Source organism: Mytilus edulis, chromosome 11, assembly GCF_963676685.1.
Source record: "Mytilus edulis chromosome 11, xbMytEdul2.2, whole genome shotgun sequence".
Taxonomy (NCBI): domain Eukaryota; kingdom Metazoa; phylum Mollusca; class Bivalvia; order Mytilida; family Mytilidae; genus Mytilus; species Mytilus edulis.
Window position 1 is genome coordinate 11,415,711 of NC_092354.1, and position 27,207 is coordinate 11,442,917.

At 31.1% G+C, this 27,207-nt stretch overlaps 1 protein-coding gene across 1 annotated transcript; it reads left to right on the plus strand.

Annotated features, from left to right (window-relative positions):
- Window positions 1–1,049: 1,049 nt before the first annotated feature.
- On the plus strand, window positions 1,050–26,697 carry LOC139495135 (thiosulfate transporter TsuA-like). Its single transcript, XM_071283298.1, has 10 exons — window positions 1,050–1,974; window positions 17,363–17,446; window positions 18,119–18,276; window positions 18,906–18,954; window positions 19,685–19,787; window positions 20,393–20,516; window positions 20,980–21,040; window positions 21,568–21,737; window positions 22,388–22,539; window positions 23,215–26,697. The coding sequence occupies exons 1-10, from the start codon at window positions 1,740–1,742 to the stop codon at window positions 23,360–23,362; spliced, it is 1,284 nt and encodes a 427-aa protein (XP_071139399.1). The 5' UTR covers window positions 1,050–1,739; the 3' UTR covers window positions 23,363–26,697.
- Window positions 26,698–27,207: the final 510 nt, after the last annotated feature.

Sequence of the window (27,207 nt, forward strand, 5' to 3'; positions counted from 1 at the left end):
CAATTAAACATCGGACATGTTAGGTTATATTTTGAACCTTTCCCAACATAGTGTATAAAAATATTTAGAAACTAATTACCTAAATTTTCTATGTTTTTCTGTCAGAGTACAGGAAACGGGCAAATATATACTTTGGCATTATCAAAAATTTTGTTTTGAATAACGGTACATTTTCATAAACGTGACCTCTTCATGTTCAAAAATGCAGAACAATATAGCCAGAAAAAAATATCTGACAAACTGCATGTCATATGTCAATTAAGGCGTAATTTAACAAGACAAATTATCTCGCAGGAAAACGACGAAATCGCATGTCATCTTAATAATTAAGGCTTGAATTAGATATGTACATGTAAAATTGCAGAAATCTGTCACAAACTTCATGTCTAAAGACTTAAGGAGAAATTACAAAATTAGAAGAAATGTTTCAGAAAACGAATTTAAAAGAACTGCATGTTATCCGTTAATTATAGTATGCACTAATTAAGGTGTTAATTAGAGACGTACATGTAAAAATGTAGATATATGTCACAAACTGCATGTCTTTAAATAAGGTGTTATTACAAAATTAGAAAAAATGTTTCAGAAAACGAATTTAAAAGAACTGCATGTCACCCGTTAATTATTGTATGCACTGTTGAGTTAAATTGTAATTAACTTCAATCAATATTGTGTTATTGTCATGCATGTAATCAAGTCGGTTAGAAATGTAATTATAAAACATTGATATCACCTGTCAATTTAAATAATTATATTTTGACAGGTGAAACAATCTGCAAATAAAAATGAAATATACGACGATAGATCTAATTTTTCTTATCTATGTAGGTTTATTTACATTTCAATTTTACTCGGATAATATGATATGTGAACGTGCATAGGAAATAGTCACTGCGCATGTCAGAAATCCATTTAAGTACGTTATAGATAATAAATTGGGTTAGACTAATTCTTTAAAGAGATTATTACAAAGGTATTTACAGATCTGTTGACATGAATCAGCAAAAAGGTAAAGTCCAATGAAAAGAGGTTTTCATTCACAATATATATCATTAAACCGTCCCCTCTTGTTAACGTATAATATAGGTATACAAGTGAGCTGATTTAATATAAAACCAATCTATACACTTAAAGAAATACAAATAGATTTTTTTTTATCTATTCGATTATTTAGCATAATAATATGAACACGGAGATTGTTCAAACATGCAACGGAAATAAGAAACGGATTTCTTTTTACTTAACGAAAATAGGCTCGTGTTGAAAAAATAATTTATAACTTTTACATTTGGAACGTGTAGTAATTATCATTTGTGAGATACAATTATAGATAAGTGGAATACTGCAATTCTAGTTTGACATTTCATCGTTTCTTCGGATACCAATCGTCTGGTGAAACAGTGCATATAAAATATTTTACTACATGTTTCATGCAATTTGTGATGCATGTTTTAGAAGAAATACAGACATTGTTCTATTGATGCATATTCAACTGCAATAATTCTGAAACATAATCAAGAAAGCAATTACAAGATTTCTGGAATTAAACTAACAACCTCAATATATAGGACGGTATCCCATAGACAGCAAAAAGTGGAATGAAAATGCATCGCTAAGAACTAGGAGATAAACGTGCAGTTCTAATAAAAAATATGTAGTGTGAAAGATAAAACGAAACCTATATTATCAGAAATCGATATTTTGACAAATTTAATATACTGGTAGATAAATCTTCCATAATGGCATTCGACAAATCTCCAATTAAAAAGACAAAATCTTCCGTCACAGTTATTCATGTGGCGGGAATGGAAAAAGAGCAGACGGATATTTCCAATGGATCGTCTGCAGACAGTGAAACTAAATTCCCACTGGATTCCAAAACGTCCAAGGACTCCGCACTGACAGTTTTCGTCAAGTTACTGATATCTAGTATTTGTGGACTAATATTTGGATTTGCAATGGAAAAATCAAGAGGTAGGTTTTCATATACATGTATTTGATATATATATGGGGATTGAGATGAAGGGCTGACCTCTAGTTGTCAATTCGTGTGTCATTTGGTCTCTTGTAAATAGTTGTATCTTGATCTTCTTTTTTTATTATTCATTTCTGTATTCTGAACTTTTAAGGTCATGTTTCTGTTTCTGATTATGCTTAGTACAGTATTCTCCATTCGTTATATTTGAGCCGCACTAAAATTCTTGATTATATTTTACCTTTATTTAGTAAAACCGTCTTTTATACAGACTGATTCTTGGATTCTTGATTATATTTTACCTTTATTTAGTAATACTACCAAAACCGTCTTTTATACAGACTGATTTTTGGATTCTTGATTATTATATTTTACCTTTATTTGGTAATACTATCAAAACCGTTATACAGACTGATTCTTTGATACTGCCAAGAGGTCCCTGATTACATGCATGTGGATAACAGAAGAACACATCCATTGTATTGTTGTCTTGATTATTTTTTATATGTGGTAAAGTTGAAACAAGCGTTCCCACATCCAAAACATTTGAGACAAGTTATTTTCAAAAGTTGGAACTGTTATAATTTAAGTTTCCCTTTAATGTACAAGTGCTTTTCTACTAGCAGCAGACGAATAATTCAAATCAATTTTTATATTTCTATTCACACCCGTTTCGAAATACAATTCTCTTTTGGAATTGATTATTGATTTATGCATATAACGATTGAAAACGGTTGAGTATAAAACTTCAATTCAGCAGACTAAATCATCAATTTAATAATTGAAGTATTTTAATAAGGAGTGTAAACTTTATTTGAAACTTTGTAATATATGACAGGAAAAAACTTTTTTTTATTAAACAGTAGAAAATAAATGTATGCCACTTCTTAAACAAATAATAACACTCCCAATATATTACATTATATATCAGTAAGTACAATATACAAAAAGGATTGAAAAATTAAGTTTGTGTATTGAAATAGGCGAATATAGACTAATCTTAAATATTTAATCTTATGATTTTCTACACATACTCATAACATATTGAATAATCTTTTAAAACTTCGGGCTATTTAAATCGGCTAATGTTATTTGATTACAAAAAATACATCTATGCGAAAAAATGTTTAACAAATTCTCATGAAAATCCATCTGGACAATAAGTCTTATATCTGGATATTGTAACGTGATTTGTTAAGAAATAAAACGAACAAAAGTACACATGCATAGCACATGTATTGTATTTTTCAAAAGAATTGGATGAGAGATTAAATTGTATGGTAACTGTTTATGCTTTACAGCGACGACATGTACGGAATTTGGTTGCCATAAATTAATTTTGATTAAGTTCCACCAAAATCAGAAGTGTCACCAAACGGCTATCATATATAATTAACCTTAACTTAAGTTGAGAGAAAAGAAAAGTTAACTTAAACATCTTCCATAGAATGCATTTTGACCATAGATAGAAATGACCATAGACTGAAAATTTTGATAATAAAATTAAAAGAACCGTCATGCAGACTTGCTTTATGTATACTATAAAAATTGAATTTCAGAAACGTAACAAACTGTTTAAAAAAAGTAAATAACAAAAATAACGAACTTCAAACAAAATTGAAAACGGAGCTTGAAGTCCTTTATCGAATTGCAAAATCAAAAGCTCAAACAAATCAAACGAATGGAAAACAACTGTTTTATTCATGGCGGGTGATAAAGGCAAATCAGGAGAGGCTTACCCTTTCGACGTACTCGGTCTTTCTCTTCTTGGAGTTCATGCGATTCCTAAAGTTTTATTTTTTATCTTGATAAGTATCTTCTAAAAGGCAGTAAAGAGATTTGAACATCTTCTTACTGCTGCCTTCACTAAAAATATAACATGGTAGAATGTCAAAACCTTTACAAATGAGTAACGTTAAAAAGACAAAACTGAAAAATATGTGTTTTCTCCAAGTTATTTGTTTAGAAATCTGCTCATTCATTGAAAAAAAAGTAACAGCATTTTTTATAACTTGAAGTGGCTAGTGTCTCGTGCATATTCCAAACGATAACATGATAATTGTGTTGTTTTGTACCAAACTTACACCTTCACAGGAGCACTCATACCCCAGTTGTATAAAAGCTCTTATTGGTAGTAGCAACAGATAATTCTGACTCTGAACTTATCTGTCTATTCCGTGTATTTGGAGGAGGCTCAAAAATACCAATTTGAAGGTAAACTTTGACCTAGTCGGAGGTAAAACCAAACAATCTGCAGCACTCAAGGCGATCACTACATCGCAGTTCATAACAAGAAGACCAAGTTTTACATATATCATAAATCAATTTGAGAAAAACATTATTTTATCTTTGGATTGTTGTTGCATGTTGTTTATTTTTGGTTGTAGGTTTAACTTTTAGTATTTGCTCTGTAAATAGTTTATCAGTTTTGTTAGATACCACTAAAGTCAATTTGGAGAACGATCGATAAGCTTCAATGTTTAAAATGAATCTCAAATAAATTGATAAAACTAACAAGTGTATAACAATTATGTAACGATTTTAGAAAATTCTAGATGCAATAAAAAGAAATTAAGATTATCATATAAAGTTCTCAAGGTAATCAAAGTACTGAAGTACTGACGAACTACGCTTTTACAATTGAAATGAATATTTAGTAATGTTTCAGTCTGGAAGCAAGCCATCAGAAACTACCGTTGTTGCTACCTCCTATATTCGTCATACATTCTTTATGCCATGATTATTGTTTGACCGCCGACAGGAGCCCGTCTCCGGGTGTTTGATTTTATTATGGGAGTGATATAATATCCCGTCATTCTGAAGTCGCTCTTAACTAATGTCGCATAGCTACATGTAGCCTGTTGCATTTATTCATTTGATTCCTTGTGTTATAAGGTTGCTGTTAAAATCAGCCATAAAAAATTATTCAAATGGATTTCCCAAAGTAAACGTAATTTATGCCAATATTATCCAAACTAATAAACATTTTAGAAAAGTAATGGGCAAGAAAAAATACGTTTCCATGCCGGATATTTTTGAGGTTTTATTCCATTGTAAAAACCATATGACCGAATGGTACAGTTAGTTTTTGTGGAAATATCTCCCTGTAAATATAGGATATTATTGGTTGATACTCCCATCTGCGTAGGCTGAGATGCGCACTCGATTTTGTTCTATCAGTTGTTAGAAATTTACCCATGGTCGTCAGGTTACCCCAGGTGTTCTTGGTTTCTCCGAAAAAAATGACAATGATTTAATTACACAAGAATTTAGCATCAAGAACACACTGTTATTTCAAAATTTAGAAAATAAACTGATCTTTCTGGCATCATATTGATACCTTATAAAACGGAGAATGGAAATAGGGAATGTGTCAAAAAGACAACAACCAGACGATAAAAAAACCAGCAGAAGGTCACCAACAGGCCGTCAATGAAGCGAGAAAATCCCGCACCCGGAGGCGTCCTTCAGCTGGCCCTAAACAAATATATACTAGTTCAGTGATAATGAACGCCATACTAAACTCCAAATTGTACACAAGAAACTAAACAATGCTTTGTATCGCAATGTGAATCGCTGTACATTTTGTCTTTTTCTAGTTTAATTGCAAAAAATCTGAACGTCTTGCTAATAATTGATAACACGTTTTGCAAATTGTAAAAAAAAATAATGAACTTTTTATACAATAGCATTTCCCATTCAAAAAAATATGTACTCTCAGCTTATTGTTGGGTTAGTGTTGCTTAGTCTTTAGTTTTATATGTTGTGTTTTGTGTACTATTGCTTTTGCGGCGTTTTTTTTTCTTTCAAATTAAGCCATAGTTTTATCAGATTATTTTCGACTTATGAGTTTGAATGTCTCTCTGGTATCTCTCACTTTTTTTTTATTTTGTCTAATTCATCCTTAAGCATCATCCCTTCTCCAATAGATAAGGAAACTAAGTAAGCAGAATTTAACAAGGTGAAGTTTTATAATCTTAAAAGTTATTAGGTCTCTTGATTATTCTATACTTTATGTATACTCAATACATCTACAAATTCCCGTGGAGTATACATGTCAGGATAGCTTTAAATTAGTATTGTACATTTTTATGTGTTGCTGAGAATACAATCTCGTAAAAATCTCCAAGTTACACGAGATAAGATAGAAATCTTAATTATCCCTGTTATCAAATCCATTATTTATAAACAAGGTCTAAGAACTCTTAACAAACATGTAAATGTAGGTACGAAAAACAAAGACTTATGAATAGGATAATTAACAATGTGTATGTATTTCAACGTGAAAATTAGGAAATACATTTCAAATCTAAATTTAGAAAAAAAACATATCGTCAATGGTATATATCTTTATCAAGCATTCAGGCATTATTTATAAATATTCAGTAACAGAATTCAAAATAAGTCTGTTATCAATAATGAATTCATATTTTTTTCCCAGTAGAATATTTGAAAAAAAAGTAGAAAAGATTAAATAATGCACATGTTCCGCTCATTATTTTGTACATAAATCAGACCTTTAGTTTTCTCATTCGAATTGTTTTACATTTGTCATTTTCTAGCCTTTTATAGCGAACTATGTAACTATGAATTTTGCACATTGTTAAAGGCAGTACGTTTGGGTATAGTTCTCAACTTCTATGACATTTTGGTCTCTGGTGCACCTGGAGAGTTTTCTCATTTGCAATCATACCTTTTCACAGTATTTTTATACCTATGGGTCGATCATCCTGAATAGTAAGTCGTGAGATTTTGTGCCTCTTACTCTTACTTTGAGATGAAGAACAGCAATTTAAAGCGTTTATACCCGGTGTTGATGAGATTTGTTCTAAATGATGCATGAGACCAATTCTAGTTAAACGAAATTTTATACGAAGGGTGCCATCATGAATATTGGATCGTGAGCTTCTTACTGTGACTTAGAGAGACGAGTAAAACAACAATAATATAAGACGAGGTTCCTTCACTATTTGATTTCATGCTGTATTGGGATTTGTTTCATGGTTGTAAGCGACTGATACAGGATTGTCTCATCTACTTTTTGAATTATTAGATAAGACTCGAAGTTTTAACCCATACCGGTATTAGACTCAAAATTTTAACCCTGTAGAAACATCAGAAATGTCTATCAAAGAATGCGTCAAAAGCAAATGGAGGACAAAATTCCGGTTATTTTAATTTTCCTTTCATTTATGCTAAACACGAACTAGAAATATTTCGATCTAAAGAATTATAGAAATATATTACATTCTCCTCTTAATAATAAAAAAAAAAAAACCCTGTCTATTTAAAATGCATTCTTTATAAACATTTTCATTTATTTTACGAAAAGTGACAAGCTATCATTTTCTGTACCTATTATTCTCTTTCATATATATATAATTTAAGCACATTTATTTTTTCTATATGAATAGGCATTGTACACAAGAACCTATTTAATATATGTTTATTTTTTAAAAAATTTTATTTAACTTGTTTGAAGAAAACAATTATGTTTTTTAATGTTCATATGGAGTTTCAAACATTTAATTTTATTCCCGTCAAGCAACAATTTATATAGGTAATGGCCACACCTTAAACATCATTACAAACACGCGAATAAACTCTTCACAGCACACACGAGCAAGTAGCAATTCGCCGTTTCAGAATATAATGCATCCTGGGTAATATTTTCAAAAGTGTACACTAAAACGTCCCAGGTACGAACACTAAAATTAACATTACCCATGATTCTATAGATTCTGAAACGGTCAATTACTAATATGTGATCTTTTTATTTGGACAAATTCTTAAGGACTTTTGGGCTTCCTCACAATTTTCTTAAGGAATTTGATTAAAGGCGATATCGGGTATACGTCATTGAGACAGCAACCCAAGAATTGATAACCATCAGACATTCAGACTTCAACAATAGACATATGAGTCCTTTAAAGTTGTGATTGAACTTAACAGAAATTATCAAAGATATCTTCTTAACACCATAAACATGGATTTTTATGTTTTTTTAATTTTAGTTTATTTATACGTTTTTGAGTGTAGTGTGACGTTTATTTTCATTGATCTATAAGTACACAATTTTGTTTAGGGGCCAGCTGAGGACCACATCCGGGTGCGGGATTTTATCGCTGTGTTGAAGACCGTCCCATTGGTGGCTTTCGGCTGTTGTTTTCTCTTTGGTCGGGTTGTTGTCTCTTTGGTCCGGTTGTTGTCTCTTTGGTCGGGTTGTTGTCTATTTGGCATATTCTCCATTTCCATTCTCAATTTTATTAATAACAATAGTTCCAATAAACATTATGATATTCATGACATAATAGAATCCAGTGGCGGATCCAGAAATAAGAGGGGGCCCACCGACTGCCTAAGAGGGGCCCCAATCCGGTCATGTTTCAGTGATTCCCTATATAATCAACAAAAGTTGTCCCCAAAAAGGGGGGCCTAAATCCGCCTCTGTAATCAACGACGAAGTTCCTGACTTTTGACCAAAATATTACTTTGTAAATCATAGGCAAATTCATTGTGGTCTCCCCTCCCCTTTTATTTATTTGAACAATTACACATGATGAAACTCGAATTCTTGGAATAAGCATTTATTTGACTTTTCTGTCAATAAAATTAATTATTCGGTTATTGAAAAAGAACACACACAGAAAGTGGGTGGAGAATGATGGTTGAACGACATTCGATTTTAAAGATAATATAAAAACAATAACGGATCGATTTTGACATTTAAGCAATTCCGTAATTAGTTTTCATAAATAATTCAGAAACTATAATCAGTCGATTTTGACATTAAATTTTTTTTGATATATACTAAATGACATTTTCAGTAATATAGGACTATTGAACACATTCATTATTTATCAATATAACATTGAGATATTAAAAGACGCCAACCAAGAACAGTCTCGGAGTCGACATAAAATGTATCAAGACCTTCTCAGTTCTTTCCATCGAAAAAAACATCTTGTAATAAATTTTACATGTGTACAGATACTCCACCCCTACCCCACCACAAAACTCCCCAATTTCATCAGGATTTCTATTTATATAATAGTTCTTGAAAAACTGGTCATTATCGTGATATATGGACTGCCCACAGGACAGTGGTATTGACTAAGATAGTGATAATGACTGAGCCGAAGGCGAGGTCATTATCGCTGTCGCAGTCAATACCACTGTCCTACGGGCAGTCCATGTATCACGATAATGACCAGTTTTTCAAGAACTATTATGTTTATTTCATTGAGAAACCATGTTTTGGAAAATTCTCATAAATTCATAACGCCTAAAGCGAACTCGAGTAGTTGTACGATTTCTATAGTAAAGAGTGAAGACCAGTCGTAGTAATACTGCCATTCATTTTAGTGCGATTTTTCAGTATATAAATTCTTAATTAAGTTCTCTTTAATTTTACAATTAACGAAAAAATATAATTAACAATTCAACAACTTAAATGTTATATTAAAAACAGTAACATGTTTTATAAAAGGTACATCTTTCTTATCAGAGAAACCACGCCCCATCGGTCATTAACAGAGAAACCACGCCCCAATCAGTCAATATCAAACGGAAACCACGCCCCAACGGTCATTATCAGACGTAAACCACGCCCCACCGGTCCATATCATGTAAAAGTTCATTAACGACCGGTTTTCTGGTCCGTTTTGTTCTGTTAATGACCGATGGAATTTATTACTGAAGATTAATGAATGTCATGTGACCCCTTTTTATCCAATAAGAAAATCTTATTCTCAACCGATATGAAATAATGCTCAATATTATCCATTTATTCAGTTTTGTGGACCAACGTTTACTATTTTATTTTTTATCATCTAGAGTGTTGACTAACTTTTATAGATGTTTGTTTTCTAAGGTACACGGGCCTTATGGTATTTTCTAATATTTTGAATGACATGTTAATATCTACTACAATTGAACTTTTTGATAGATGAAATATCTCTATAGCAAATATTTTGATTGTACTTCAGTCCATTATTTTTTTGTTTTGATCAAATGCACATTCTCTTTAAGAAAGTGACATGTCATTTTGGACTTATTAAAATCTTAGGGACATAATTAACATGTTAACTTTTACAAAGAAAATTTATGAAAATGTATTGATCTGCAAAGAATACTCATTTAGAAATAAATTCTAAAATTCTAAATAGCTTCTTTAAAAATAAAACCGATCTGCTTAAAATGACAGATGGCTTTGAAATAAAAAATAATACGTCGGAATTTAAGAGAACTATATTACTACATTGCATTGCTGATGTTAATGTACAATCTAGTTCGATAATCTATTATAATTTATGTTTTTAATTGATAATTTATAATCGAGTATAATACATAAGTTCAAAATCGTGTGAGTATTTTTTTCATTTGACAGTTAGCAATGAAACTTTTCACGCATTTTAATGTTGTTGTTTTTTTATGTTTTGTTTTTCAATTCTTTGCAATTCTATGCATTTTAAACAAGACATGGAACTCGTTTAAAATACAATTGTTTATGTGTGATGAAAGGTCAAATCACATGTGTGATGAAAGGTCAAATCACTTTTCATACCATGCATATTGTGTAGGAATTTTTGAGAATTTCTCTTTTCGGGAATAAATTTCAATTTGTTAGTCTTGTCTTAAATCAGATAAATAAACGAACTTTCAATGGGATTTTTATACGCAATCTGTAATAATATTAAACGACAGAGCCAAAATTGGTCAAGGAATCAGCTTGGCGTAAGGGGAATATATTATTCAATATTATACAATTTCAAACTCTTTTTAAGAAAAACAGTTGCATTATTTTCCATCTAATCTTTAATGACGTGTGTTATAATTAGTCATATAAAGTATATTTACGTTCGATTTTCAAATGTCAAATAATTGTTACGGGATTAGTATTTTATGTGTTTCAAATTCAAGGTCTATTTGACAAAATAACTTTATTGCAATATATTTTCCTATATACTTATAACTTGATAAATTATACAAGTATTACGTAATTTTTGCATATTGTGCCTAGAACAGTATTATGTAATTTCGTATGTTTCATTTTGAAATTTGTTAAAATTTAAAACAAAAAAGGATTGCATACACCTATTGCGAAGTTTTGTTCATTTAACAGTTTATTTGATAAAAATGTATATTCTTTTTGATTAATATAATAGTAATTTGAGGCAAATAAGAGAGTCTCGAAAAGTAATATATTGGAACAGTATCATATAGTGCAAAAAAAAAAAAAAAAAACCGCAGAAAGAAGTTAGACCAATACAAAAGTGTTTGTTTTACTACAGGAATGTTTTGCAAAAGTTTTTCAAACTTTATATTTATTCCCCTGCATTACTGCTTCATCTGTATAAAAACCGCAATTTTGACAGAAATCGGCAAATTTTGAGTATTTGTGTAAAAATGAACTAGTATACCAAATCTAAAAATTAAAATAAAATATACTTTCTTTCAAGACCAAAATAATTCATACATGAATTACTTCTTTGCAATTTGAGCTTGATATAATTTCTATTCTATATGAATATATATAACTGTTGAAAAATGTGAATAAAGTATGTAAATCCTTTGATATACCAGTTCCAATAAGAATTTTACAACATTTAGATTTGAGTATATGAAGCTAAGACAGGTGGAACATTTCGATTCAAAAGACCAGTCTAGATAATTCCGTTGAATATGTGCTGTCCTGATACACATTGAGGCCCCTCATGGGGGGGGGGGGGGGGTCCTAGTAATCACATAATCACCATTTTTTTGCCAATATAATCACATAATCATTAAATATTTGCTTATCTTTAGTAATCAAATAATCATAAACTAAAAATACAGTCCTAGGTAATCAAATAATCATGAAATATTTAGCTTAATAATCAAATAATCATTAAAAAAACGGCCAAGTAATCACATAATCAAAAACCCCATGAGGGCCCTCCACATTTTGTAGTAATAGTGTCAGTTTTTTGTTTCCATGAAAAAAAATCTTTTATTTTCACAATGTTGGATTGTAAGTATAATTTAATTCTATTCTATGTGAACGTGAGATGGTGGTTGATAATCCAAATCCCTTTTCACAAATAGTCAAATTCCTTGTTCAAGTTGAAAGATCTCAGAAGGTGATTCGGATCTATATAGCGAGTTTAGTTACATTTTAATCTCTTTTTATAAGTGTTCGCTAGAATGACTTTATAATAATCTTAGGGTTTGTAATCTATCTTTAAAATAAATATTGTAATTAGTTTAAACACTTGTAATCCGGTTATTTTGCTGCATTTAACAACATGAAACATTCAGTGAATACCACCGAAGACTAATGAAAATAAAGTGTTATTGAAAACATGACCGATTCCTATGTTTTCAGAAGAACTTGGCACCTTTGCCAAACTAAAGATATCTAACATTTATGACTTTCTAGATTAATTGGATATCGATTTATTCCTATATGTGTTTTTGTTTAAGTTTAACTGAATTACAGATATACTTACATCCACTAACACGATTAGAGTATACGTATATTTATATCTTCATACGTAAAACAAAAATCCCTGGTATATAAAAAAGAAGATGTGGTATGATTGCCAATGAGACAACTATCCACAAAAGACCAAAATAACACAGACATTAACAACTATAGATCACCGTATGGCCTTCAACAATGAACAAAGCCCATACCGAATAGTGAGCTATAAAAGGCCCCGATAAGACAATGTAAAACAATTAAAACGAGAAAACTAACGGCCTTATTTATGTAAAAAAATGAATATATACATAAACAGATAATTTAACATATAGTATTACAATAGTTAAAAAATCTAATTCCATAGACAAATGTATGATGTGATCTAACAAAATAAGAAAAAATATTAGATAATGAAAAAAAGTTAACAGAAGATATAAAAAAAGCTTTTGAAAATAAGTTTAAACATTCCATAAAAACAAATATTCTCCCCCAAATTATAACATAATCGTTAATCATATGTTAGGAAGAATTTGTATTATTGCCAGATCTTTATTATATTTATATATATTTGGGTTAATTTGATAGCATAATTGGTAATTATTTGTTGAAAGGCCAACAACAGAAACCAAAAAACTTACACCAAAAAAATATTGTTAAAAAAATGAATATTAAAAATAATGTCGTATAACAATTTTTTAAAAACTAAAAAAGGACATTTCTTAGAGACCAATCTAATTAAAAACCGATCTCTCATTGCACCCGTTTTCTGATATGTCGCGTGGAATATCTAACGAAACCCACTTTGAGGTCACATGTGAGTGAACTGGAAGATATGAATGTATAATGATATGCAAATGATATGACGACCTATTAATAAGCCAATCAAAAAAGTTTATGAATTTTTTGGACTGACGATTTGTTCGTAAATAAAATGAGTTACATCCCTTTACCTTACGATAAACTTTCAAGACTTTCGAAAAATGGTGTCGGGATCGGGATTTGGGTTTTTTGCCCTGATTTAAGCGGGTGTCTTCAACCTGAATACACGTCGAGTACTTGCCACTGGACGTTGAGTGAAAAACATCCGTCTTGTTTACATTTGAATTTAAACCTCAGTAATTTTTCTTGCGAGAAACAAGTCGAGCAAGGACGGTTAAACCCGATAGCCTGCAGGGTAGCTGTCGTCCACTGGAACTCAAATGGACACATTATTATGACACTTAGTCTTTAGTTTTGATTATTAACACAGAAACAACAAATACAAAATTTGAAGTATGATTCAAATTCGGAATCGTACCTCCTACGCGCGTCAAGCTAACATTGACTGTTTTCTAACGAACATAAGAGCTAGCAAACTATATGAATCGATTAAGAATAACAAATTACTAGTTACAGAAATTATGCTATGTAATTTTTTTTTGCCCTGCCGTATTTGATTTCCTGTTGTTATAAGCAGCCTATTTAAATATGGACACCTCATCTTTTTTTTTTTATATATAACTTGCATAAAGGATGATCTTGTGAGCCTGGCATCTTTGGTCATGTGTTTTTTTTTTTTTATTATATATAAACACTTTTTTGACCGGAATTGATTTTCTATTGTTATAAGCGGCCTATTTAAATATGCCAATTCATGTTCTGATTTCTAATAAACATTTTATTTACATGTTACAAATTGACCCTCTTTTATCTAGATATAATCTTTCAAGGATAAATAGTTTCATTAAAATCGTATAAAATTATACAATTAAAAGATTTCAATCAGTTTTAAAACAGGTGCCGCTTTGTTAAAATTTAAATCAGTATTTTAACTTTTAATTTAATCCATTTTGTTGCTCCAAGGTTCCTGTCAGCTAATGTAATTGTTTATATACCAACAATCTTTTATTTTATTACTAATAAATGTCAATTTTATTAAATTACTGACTGTTGAAATTTGATGAAGTAAAATTTTGAAAAAATGCCATGAATGAAAATGTTTATGATGAGTCGGGGGAAAAAATAGTACACCTCCACCAGATGTTGTTAAGTTTCACATTTATGTCACATAAAAAAATCGGTGGACCTGTTTATAGTTTGTTTCATGGCTCAGTGGTCTAACGCTCTTAATAATTTAGTTACTGCACCACTAGTCTTTCAACACGGATGTTGTGAGTTTGAGTCCAACATGTTCGACTTTAATATAATTGACTAGGATTGCCAGTTTCCCTTTCGAAGGTTCTCTCTGAGCGCGCTACCAATAAAATCTGGTAGCGAACAGTGCTTAAAGTAGCCATCTGAAGGACGACTCCGGGTGCGGCAGTTTCTCGCTGCATTGAAGACCTATTGGCGACCTTCTGCTGTTGTCTGTTATATGGTCCGATTGTTGTCTCTTTGACACATTCCCCATTTCCATTCTCAATTTTATTAAATGCACGGCTATATCTAAAATGTCACCAACTCTTGTGAAAACGTATAAGAATACATGAAGAAAACGCAAATGAGAGGCCCCATTTTGCTCGTTGATATACCGATGATAATTATAATATATAAGTGTAATTGTAAAATTTAATGCTTCATTTCTATACAAAACTATTCTGCGGTCAACGCTTTTACACCCCTAAAAAGTAACAAAAAGAATTCAATTCAGAAGTAAAATTTGTGTCAGAGTCCGGTCAAGCATTGACGCTGGTGATTTTTTTTTCTATTTTGTACAATGTAGTTGTATACGTTAAACCAACACCCGGAGTGGTGATTGTACGGTAGGGTTAATAAACCATTATTTTGCGATACTTTATGATATTGCTGTCTTTAATATCGATTATTTGAAAAATACATAAAAAATGTTAATGAGTAAAACAGACGATAGAACTATGGGCAAATAAAAATTAATAAAATAAGATACATATTAAAAAAACTGTAGATACGAGAACGCTCTTTAATACCCTCAAATATAAGTCTTTCCTCGGGACAGACACACGACTGACACACACTGTATAATCCTAAATGACAGTTTAGAACTTGTAAATTTAAAACTTTTTTCCCGGACTTGTTCAACTCTACGTCTGCATTAAGGTTATTTAAGACGTATAACTACATTTTGTACTAATTTCGTGTACATCTTGATGGGTTTCAGGTTAAAGATACTTAATTAACTTTCAGTGACAAGTATTTGACGTATTATCAGGTGTTGACTTGAGTCAAGTGACCACTTTGACCGCATGTGGCGGCGTATTTATGTATCCCACGTCCGACATCACCATATGACCATATCTCGTGCATCCCACGTCCGACATCACCATATGACCATATCTCGGTAATAGGGTTCTTTTCGTCACGTAATTGTACGTTTATCATTTAATGGTATATGCTGGTATGTGTGTGAATTATTTATTTGTGTTTGAATCTTCAAATGGAAATAAGTTATGGACATGTTACTTGCAGTGTCAATTTTTCCAAGTGACGAACTCTTTAGGGAAAACCATCGCTAAAATACTATTGTATTGTTCAGGTGCATGCTTGACCCATCTATATTTTTTGTCATTGTTTTCATCGATGTTGAATTGCTGTTTTAATGACATTTATCTCACATCTTTTTCGTTTATCTTTTAAAATTAGTTCATTATTCTAAAACTGACAACTACGAAGTTCGTTCACGGTCGGACGAAGAGAGACATTGACATAAAAACCGTACATATCTTGGGATAAATTAAGGTGGTGTCTTAATGGGGTGGGGTCACATAATAGTTTCTAGAAGAATAGAAATCGTAATCGGGCAAAAAGAAAAGAGAGTAATGCGATCCCAATATCAATAATTCAGATAATATGGGACCAACAAAATATAAATAATGACGTAAAATGGTCTGAGCATTATAGAAAACATAAATTGTCATTACCCGGCATCAAGCCCCTCTTGTAAATCTAACATATCGAAAAAAATCCAACTGTGACACTGACAATACGAAATTGAATCATTCTTTCATTCATTTTTACAAACTATTTCTAACAATCCTTTCGGTATATATTTCATTTGACTGGTGTATATATATCTAAAAATAAACAGTATGTCTATGAAATATTTATTTGAATATGATGCTGTATTGATATTTGATATCAGCTTTCTAAATGCCAGGAATGAAAAAAAATATAGATAAATCGGAGGCAAAAGACATTCGTATTTCACATAATTTTGCATGTACAAGTAAAATATATATATATCGGTCAGATTTTTTAAAATGATGACTTTAACAGATAAAAATAATAACTAATTAAACCGGAGAAAACAAAAAAAAATATTTGTTGTGAAAATTAATGTGCGATTCAAAAACATGAGTTTATGATCTGCTTACCTTTACGGAGCACAAATAAGTTTGCCTAGCGTATAAAGTTATAGGTATTATAAGCCTGGTTTGATAAATATCGGCCCGGCTTTTATAGTATGGTCGCGTTGTTTCTGTATAGCGTTGTTTGGTTTATTGTTTGTCTTTTTCTATAGTTTCTCGTTATCGGTTTTTGCCATGGCGTTTTTGGTTGTTCTTCGACTGATGTATTTTGAATGTCCCTTTTGTAGAGGATTAAAAATATTCGAGATACAGTGAATGATGTACAATGTAAGGCATTAATTTAACAACTGCATAGTTCATTATAAAAGAGGGACGAAAGATACCAAAGGGACAGTCAAACTCATAAATCTAAAACAAACTGACAACGCCATGCCTAAAAATGAAAAAGACAAACAGAAATACAATAGTACACATGACACAACATAGAAAACTAAAGAATAAACAACACGAACCCCACCAAAAACTAGGGGTGCTCTCAGGTGCTCCGGAAGGGTAAGCAGATCCTGCTCCACATGTGGCACCCGTCGTGTTGCTTATGTGATTATAAAAGATGGTGTAAAAAAGGGACAAGTTTCTAATTTGTTTTTATTTGTTTTTTAGTTTTCGAACCAGTAGCAATAAGACAGCAGATGGTGTTTGAGATGTTCATCATGCTGAAAACATTCTTATCGGCAGTGGCAGCAGGTACGTTCGAACAAATATTAACGATACAATCTTACTGTACAAAATGGACCAGATGCACGTTTTGATAACACATGCCGACCGTACCAGAGCTGTATAGCTAGTCAAGGTCGTTAAAATATAAAATAAGAAGATGTGGTATGATTGCCAATGAGACCACTGTCCATAAGTGACCAACATGACACAGAAATTAACAACTATAGGTCACCGTACGGCCTTCAACAATGAGCAAATCCCATACCGAGTAGTCAGCTATAAAAGGCCCCGAAATGAAAAACTTCCATTCACTTTGATAACAAATGAATTATTAGTGATGTTTGAGGCCAAAATATTTGATCCAAAACTTATAGTTATAGTTAAAGTTATAGCAAAATAATGGGAAACGCTAAAACAAAATAGGGAACAATTGAGATCCAATAGTATTCAAATATCAGCATAACAAAACAAAACCAGGAAAAAAACCCAACTTAAATTTGAAAAAGATAATACTGTTTGTATATGCCAGTTTTGAAACGGAATATAAACAATTAAATAAAAGGCTAGATTAAATGGCTCTTTGAACAACATCGGGTGAATGATAATTTTTGCTGGTTTTTAATAGTCTTTTTGCTGCTCTTTATTTCTTGTTTGTGTTGTTTTAAGCATATAAATATATATATTTTTGTTCTATTTCAGGACAGTTGTGTTTTGTTATTTTATCTATTATTCCTCCAGTGAAAGAGAAGTTTATGCATGCTTTAGAGGAATATACGAGTTGTTTTTCACAGAAGACTCTATTTACATCAGCACTTGGATCTTTCATTTTAGGAATCGGCATGGCATTGAGCGGAGCTGTAAGTTTTCTACGAATTTAATTCTCTTACTACACACTTTCAACACGAGTATTTCCCTGTATGTAATTAAATCTCCGGCCACTCCGGCTTCTCAAGTTCCACCAATAAAAACTGGCCGCCACAAATTTATAACAAAACTATTTGTGTTGCTGTGAATTATACACTGGTTGTAGAAAACAATGTGCTTCTTTCCTTGAAAGTACTCTTGGTAAGTTGAAAGTATTAAAATAGGCGTTTTAATCGACTTTATTTGAAATTAATTATTCATACCAAACGCTTTTTAGCCTACAAAAGATTTAAACTACACCTGTAATTAACAGATTTAAAACAATTGAATAATACATGCATTTCACATAGATAAATTTGCTCTTTCCGTCTGCTCATCATTTCCATTTTCAAAGGGAAAATAACTCTCTAATTACAGACTCGGATTACGGAGCTGTGCATCAAGAATCTCCTACACACCCCAAACTTTTGAAAATAAATTCAACAATTATTAAAAATCGTATTATGTTTATTACACCTGTTTGATATTTAGAAAGAATAACTTTATTCTATTTAAATGCATTATATATTTTTACTTCAAACATACAATCACAGTCATATTCAAAATGGGTTTTTTCTTGCAGTGTCCTGCTATGGTGTTAATACAGATAGGTACATGGGTACCGAATGCAAGTAAGTATATTATCAATAAACATGTTTGAAATTAAGGACAAATACAATATTCTCGCTGAAGTATGGCTTCAAATGTACCATGCTTCATTGCAAAAAAACAAAGACTTCAATAAACACATCTATCAAATAGAACTTAAGAATAAAATAATTCCATTAAAAACCAATCAACGAAAATACATTTTTCCGGTTCATGAAAACCGTTGATTTAAAATGTGATATAATTTCTTTGCAATTATTGGTTTAACTTCAAGCAGAATTTTAAGAAGTACAGTAAAACCTGACTAAACCGAATCCTGTATAAACCGAACATGTTCGTTAGCACCGTCATATCAAATTATGTGCGTTGTGAACCTGATAAAACCGAACATCGGCCAAAACCGAACAAAATCTTAGGTCAAGAAGAGATTCGGTTTAAACAGGTTTCACTGTATATATATACACGTCTTCTTGAATTCAAAGTCAAGCCAGGCAGTTTACGTAATTGAGTGAGACAACTTTTATTTTGATATGATATACTGTTTGTCATCTTTTGATGAGAGTTCCATTCAGGGAAAACTCTCTTTCTAAAACATTTCAGACTTTTACATTTTCAAGTAATTTATATTTGGTTTATGAAATCCAGTAATCTTATTTTTGTAGATTTTTTTTATATATAATCATTCAATAATTATCTAAAATCTCTAACTATATTTAACATTATTTATATTTGTATTAATTTGTCTATTTATAGTTTTTTCACTGATTGGTTGTTTACTTGGAGCCTTGGTCTACGGAATGATCGCCCCTTTTGTAGAAAGATTAACGAGACCCAAGAACCCAATGGAAAAACACAGGTATTTAAATTTCACTTTCTAATATATGTTTTTTTTTTAAATATATATATACTGTGAAATCTGACTAAACCGAATCCTGTATAAACGGAAACCTGTATAAACCAAACATGTTCGTAAGCACCGTCATATCAAATTATGTGCGTTGTGAACCTAATTAAGCCGAACATTGACCAAAACCGAACAAAATCTAAAGTCCCGAAGAGGTTTGATTTAATCAGCTTTCACTGTATGTTATTAAAAAGTTTCAGTATTTTGGAAACATTGATTTTATTTTGTCATTTATAAATAAGATTACCAAGAGGAACTGAAAAAAGTCGATAAAAACTGTTTACAAATCGGTAAACAATATAAAAATTTCGAAAAAACCCAAAAAGGCCCATAAAACAACTACATAAGAACTCAAGACTGAGGAACAAGAACCCCTATATATTACGTCTTTCAACTGATCGTAATTCTAGATAAACAGTTGATTTTCATAAAGTTTAATTTATAACGTAATAATCTGGAATTTATATCATTGATGTAAAAGTCTGTAAATATCTTATATTTAACAACGTGTATTTCATATACTCATGTAGGTTTTTTTTTTTTTATACATCTTTCAGTATTCCAGCGACGTTTAAAATACCATTCTTCGCACTGGCATTACCAATGAGTATTTTATTGGGAATAGTAGTTTTTATAATGGAATGGTTCTGGCCATGGACCAAAGACACAGACTTGATTCATGTGAGTATTTTGCCTGTTGATGATCGAATAAAACAAGGACTTCTGGACTTAAAACAGACAAAAGGACTATTGATTCTATAAACAGACAAAAGGACTATTGATTCTATAAACAGACAAAAGGACTATTGATTCTATAAACAGACAAAAGGACTATTGATTCTATAAACCATTCGTTCACTTGTTTGTTTACTGCACCTATTTTCCAAATTTTATGAATTGAATATTTAAATTGAATTTTAAAAAGTCGCAACAATTTTTCGTCTCGAGAGGTTTTCTAACAAATAAAAAAAAAAAGAACTAACTGGTATCGATACAAAGTAATTACATTTAACTGAAAAAATACGCTCCCTTATGTTCGTATTTTGTTTTGCCAATCGATTTACGACGTTAATGTTGCTTTTATTAAAGTGGTCTTTTCTGTATTTTACAGTTTTAACAAGACATTCTTAATTTTATATTTCAGAGAAGTAATCCACCATCAGCTAATGTTTTTACAGCAGTTTCATGGCCGCCGTATGCTTCCGGTAAGTATTTGTTATTTGATATTTTAATATACATAATTTATAATAATTTAATGCATCAATTTTGAATTGACAGTAAAAGTCCAAACATAGCAAAATCATACCTGCCAACCTCTAGAAGTGTGTATGACAACGCCTTGACAAAATGTAAGACACAGTTTGCAAAAACCAAAATAGACACTAATTTAATAGACTGGGAAACTAGACCATACCAGACGGTGGTATTTCAGAAGTATAAGCAGATCCTGCTCCACAAAAACTGTGCTATCCAAAACTATATAAGCATTAAGCATAAACTAAGTTATATAGTGTCTAATATGTCAAATGAACAGATGTGCAATAGCTGGATGAGATATTCCTACGCTGAAAATTTCCAAATCGACAAGCGACTTTAAATTAACCAATAAGCAGGGAAACACATCGGATTTTTCAAATGAATACGTACACATTATTTGTCTAATTCTGTTATATACATTTGTTTAGGTAAAGCACTTTATCTTATCTGAAGAATTTATTGTACTATATTACAGGTATAATCCTAGGAATTATGCAGTTACCGTTAGTTTTATTTGTACAAGACACAGTAGGTGGCAGCAGTGCCTACGTCACAGTGATGTCACAATGGGTTGTAACCGACAAATTACAGAAAATCTTTCCATATCTTGCCAGTAAAAGATTAGGCGTTGGAAATTGGTGGCAGGTAAGTCTCGTCGAATTGTAGTTATATAAAAAGATGTGGAAGGATTCTAGTAGTCAGCACTTCGGTGTTGACATGAATATCAATTATAAAATTATGATCATTTTTAGAAATTAACTGTTTGCAAAGGTATGACTTATTCGAAATACTAAAGATTTTATGAACCCAGGCATAGGTTACCTTTGCCGTATTTGGCACAACTTTTTGGAAATGTGTGTCCTCAATGCTCTTTAACTTTGTATTTGTTTAGCTTTCTAATAATTTTTGATCAGAATATCACTGATGAGTCTTATGTAGACAAAACGCGAGTCTGGAGTATCGAATTATAAGTCTGGTACCTTTGATAACTATAAGAGGCAGCTATCCATCAGAGTATAAATGACATGCATGATCCGACCGAATGTGGCCTCGTATATATATATGCATCCCGATTGGTTTTTTTTCCTGGAGCTGTGGGAGTATACAGACAACAATTTTAAAAGAATATATATACTGATCTGACTACTGAAAAAGCTTCTGTAATAAAAAAAAATTAAATGGAAACATGACCTTATAGTCGGTTACTTAAAATGCACTATTTTTCTTTAACAAAAATTGGAAATATATTTTCAGCCAACTTATAAAACTTTTATATGATTTACTTTCATTTGCAGGTATTTTTAGTTTGTGGCGCAGTAATTGGAGGGTTAATATCATCGTCGGCGTCATCATCATTAACAGTCGCTGTTGGAGCACCAGCACATGTGGCATTTTTCGGTGGATTTTTTCTCATATTTGGAGCAAGATTTGCTTCAGGATGCACAAGGTACATATGACTTCAATTTTAAACGCCCGGACATAAGGTGAACGTATTCAATATGATGCCTCGCGAAGAGAACGTCATGCAAACCCTCCGCACGTTAAAAACAATAAATGAACTCTTTGAGGGATCTATCAGTGGATGGTTGCCAAAAAAATATTGCCCTATCCAACATGACCTCATTCTAAAATGGCAGTTCAAATTTTTCGCTTTCATTCAAGTTCATGCATTAAACTATTAAGAATAAACGTGTCTGCTACAACGTATGAATATATCTAAATTTCAAATGTCATAAATAAAGGCAACAGTATTATACCGCTGTTCGAAATTCATAAATCGATCGAGAAAAAACAAATCCCGGTTACAAACTAAAACTGAGAGAAAAACATCAAATATAACAGGAGAACAACGACACAACAGAAACAATAAAATGCAACAGAAACGAACTATTATATAACAATGGCCATTTTCCTGACTTGGTACATGACATTTTCAGAACAAATGGTGGGTTGAAGCTGGTTATGTGGCTAGCATAAAACGCTGCATATGAATAATGCTATCAAAATATAAAATACGATTTATGTGAAGTCTATCTTTTCATACTGTTCGCAATAACAAAAAACATTAACAGGATTTTTTAAAGTAAAGTATTAACGAAGGTTTTTTTTTTTTAATTTTTAGTGGTCATGGGATATCAGGCATGGGTTTATTAGTGTGGATGTCATTTGTAGCAGTTCCTTTTATGTTTGGAGGTGGAATAGCAACTTCTTTCGCTATGAAAGCTACGGGTGCATTGGACAATTATGTGACGTCGACCGGTGCTATCTGAAAAATGATACATAAAACGAAAACCATTTCCGGTAGTGTCTATTTCCGGTGCTTATAACTATGCAAAATGACAGGACATGGGTAGTTCAAGTGATTTAGAGAAGAAAAAAAACATTTATGGATAAAAGAATCGTTGACCAAGTTTTTACTGACCGTGCATGACCCTCATGGGTAGTCAAGGTCGTAAAACCACTCTCATGGGTAGTCAAGGTCGTTAAACCACCATCATCATCACGTGATTGAATGTGCAATGAAATTACTATAACAATGACGTTAATAATTTGCTAGAATTCATATTACTGCTAAAGTGGATAAATTACCGAATTATAACATCTTTTTTTGGTTGTAAAGTTTATATTATGCAGGTTATTGCCATACAAAGTAGTCAACCACTTGTTAAGTAAGATAATTGTATTAGATTACAGAATTGAACAAATCAAATGTGCCAAATAAGACGTATATTGTGATTATATCCATATTTATACATAATTATTATATCATTTTAATTTATATATACATGTATATATATTTTGCCTTAATCAAAAGTTGTATGATTATCTGACACCTCATAGGAGTTTTAGTTAACCAGATTTATTTGTTATCGGCTTTTTAAACTACATGTATAAGTATTATAGAATACCTTAACCTAAGGTAGCAAACATTTAACTTCAAGGGAGGGTCATGTTTTTTTCCCCTGAGTAATAATATTTTTCCTGCGCAAATCACAAACAATTTTATTAAGTTTTTCAAAGCTACCGATCAGATTTTTTTTTCAATATTTAACACTATCAGATATGGGAAATATATGGATTTAGAATATTTATTTTTGTCATCTGCTTGATCAGAATATTTTTTTCTCTCACAAAAATGGAGGTCAGAATATATTTTTTAGAAAAAAAACATAACCCCCCTTTAAGTTAAATGGTCGTTCACGAGGACGTTTATTTTCCTATGTAACTTTAATTTCTGCTCTGTTACTTCATTTTTTTTTATCGTACTGAATAATTTAAGGAAATTCAAATGCATTTAAGTATTCCCCGTTGCAGTAAGACACGCACCTGTTTCAATGTTTAAAACCATAGCTTATAACCTTTTTTTGCATTGCAACAAACAAATTGTGTCACAAGGGAAAGTATATGATATACATGTAATAAGTTATATGACTAGCTGTTCTATTCTGTTTTGTTTCCGTCTATATCTGGGGCATTATTCCAAGACGTTGTATTAATCATCCTATTTTATTATTTTTTTTCATTTCATTTTTTCCTTCATTTTATTTAACCTTGCCAATTTGTGTAATTTTTATTCATTGAGTTGCTCTACATTTCTATACAACGTCGATTTGAAAAAAAAAAATCCTATAACAATCCAGTAGACAAATATTTCTATAACAATCAAATAGACTAACAGAAAGTTATGAATTTAAAGTCACTAGGATTTTTGAAAACAAAAGTAAATTTGTATCCCATATTATGTAATATTCTTTTAGACAGAATAAGCAAAAGAAAGGGTATCCATTTATATTGATATTCATCTGTTTGGGTAAAGGGAAGTAATCAGAGTTCTAGAATTACAAATGTTTTCTTTTATTTGATGTGATATCCGTTTGTATACAACATATGTTCACATTTGTATTGCCTTTAAGAACTATTCAATATTTCAATTAAGGAACAAACAGTTGGACGAGTCGTGATCATTTACCTTGTGTGATTCAGTTCCTGAATCATTTGTTTATTTTGTTTTTCTACATTTTGTCATTTATGCTTTTTTTCTCATCGTACTTTCAATTACAATCAAATGGTTGCTCCCTTATTCAATGTGCCATACACGCTTTATAGCCCTTTTACCTCAGTTGCCAATCATTAATTTATTATTTGTAGTAACCATTTCTCAATAAGCATCGTGCATATTCTTGTATTTTTCTAGTAATTTTTAAACCCACCAGTTTTAACAGTTAACAAATGATGACAGATGGGAAATCGGAACCATTCGATCAAACTTCCGAATGGATAACAAATTTCCCGGATGTTATACGGTTGTGTATGTGAAGGTCACACGGGTCAGACGGCAAGCTAATTTACAGCTTAACAGTTTCGGTACGGGTTTTCGCACTTGTTAATATAAAATAAATTGTAACAGTCAAAAGGCAGTTTTTTTTCCGTCTTTTTCTTTTTTATCCCAGTTAAGAAACATATTAAGTATATTTGATGATTTAGTTTTGGGCTCTTATTGTATTTTATCTATAAAAATTAAGTTTTAATAATCAATTTAGTTTTTGGCACAGGAAAACGTTAAATATAATGATAAAAGTCTTTACGAACAAACGCAGAACAAAAGAAAAATACTTAGCAATACACAGTTCTAAATATTAGAAAGTATTGTTTGTCTGATAAGTGAAACAGGTTGTGAAATATAAAAAAAAAATCTGCAGATATTCCATATTTTGGAAAGTCTGACGACTCAGAGTCTGACGATGATAACGTTTAAAATCTGTTCTTTTGGCTATTTATTATTTAAGTACTTAACCACTTTCACTCTTTTTGATTTCAATTGTATTTTGAATTATTGCTACTATTATGGCTAAATTTCAATTTCACAATAACTGCACACATAACTGACAGATTTTGTCTTGTACAATAATTTGGAATCACCACAACTAACAAAAGATTCACCGCACTTAACAACGCCTAGAAAAAAATACATTTACATATCAATTTGACGATCATTTCAAACTAAGTGTAGCATTATCATATGTAACATTTATGTGTGAAGTTTACTTGCCAATGGTATAAGGTTTTGCAATGCATTCATAATTTAGTCATATCAAGTCCAGTGTGTTTTATCATCCAAAATTACAAACAAATTGAGCCATGTACAATGAAAGATAAGTCTCTGCATACAAGCAGTATACATTTACCTTATAGAAATACATAATTTTGATGAGAGATTTTGTTTTCTGTTGATGTGTTTTTTTGTTTTTTTTTACATATATTGTTTACCATTATGGAGGCAAGATTATAATGATTCGCTTAATGAAACAATCATATGAAAAATGTAATTAAAACAATACATTCCTCAATAAACAGGAACTATATAACATTGCAACAGTACTTTGTACATCTTTGTATTGTTGGGAGATTTTTGACCTAATTTGAAATATCAATGGTGTTTTTATACTGTTTGTAGATTGATACACAGGACCGTAGAATAATTTATATAAAGTTTGAATGGACTATGTAGAGATTGTTTTTGTTACCATGGTTACTATGCGACATTGTATTATATGTTGACTTTGTTATTATTGTTGATTTTCATATTAAATTTCTATATAAAGATTGTTATATTTATCTTTTTTATTTCGAAGTTGGAGTTAAAAGAAAGACACAAATGTTGTGAAAGCCATTAAACAAAAGGGTAATACAGCAAGAAATAATTTATTCTTTTGGTGCTTCTGAGGCGCTATTTTATATTTACCTTCATCCTAAACATTACAAACTGAACATTTGAAGCCAGGCATGCGTAAATACGCTGCAATGGTTGTGATAGATGACCATAAAGAACATAAACTGAATAGCCAAATTTATATACGGTCAATTGATGTGTGGGAGATGCAAACTAAGTTTCATACAAAATGCGACAGATGCAATCAAATACCATACTCCGGACAACAGCATAAATCACTCATTATTAAGAAAATTAGTAAAACAGGATATGAAAAACTATCAACCATCTCCATTTAAAATGAAGGAAAAACAGATAAAGAAAGTTAACTGTCTACAAAATACTACATAGCAATTTCACCATTGCGCTCCAAATCAAATCAAATAGCTCTTATAATTAAGTAGT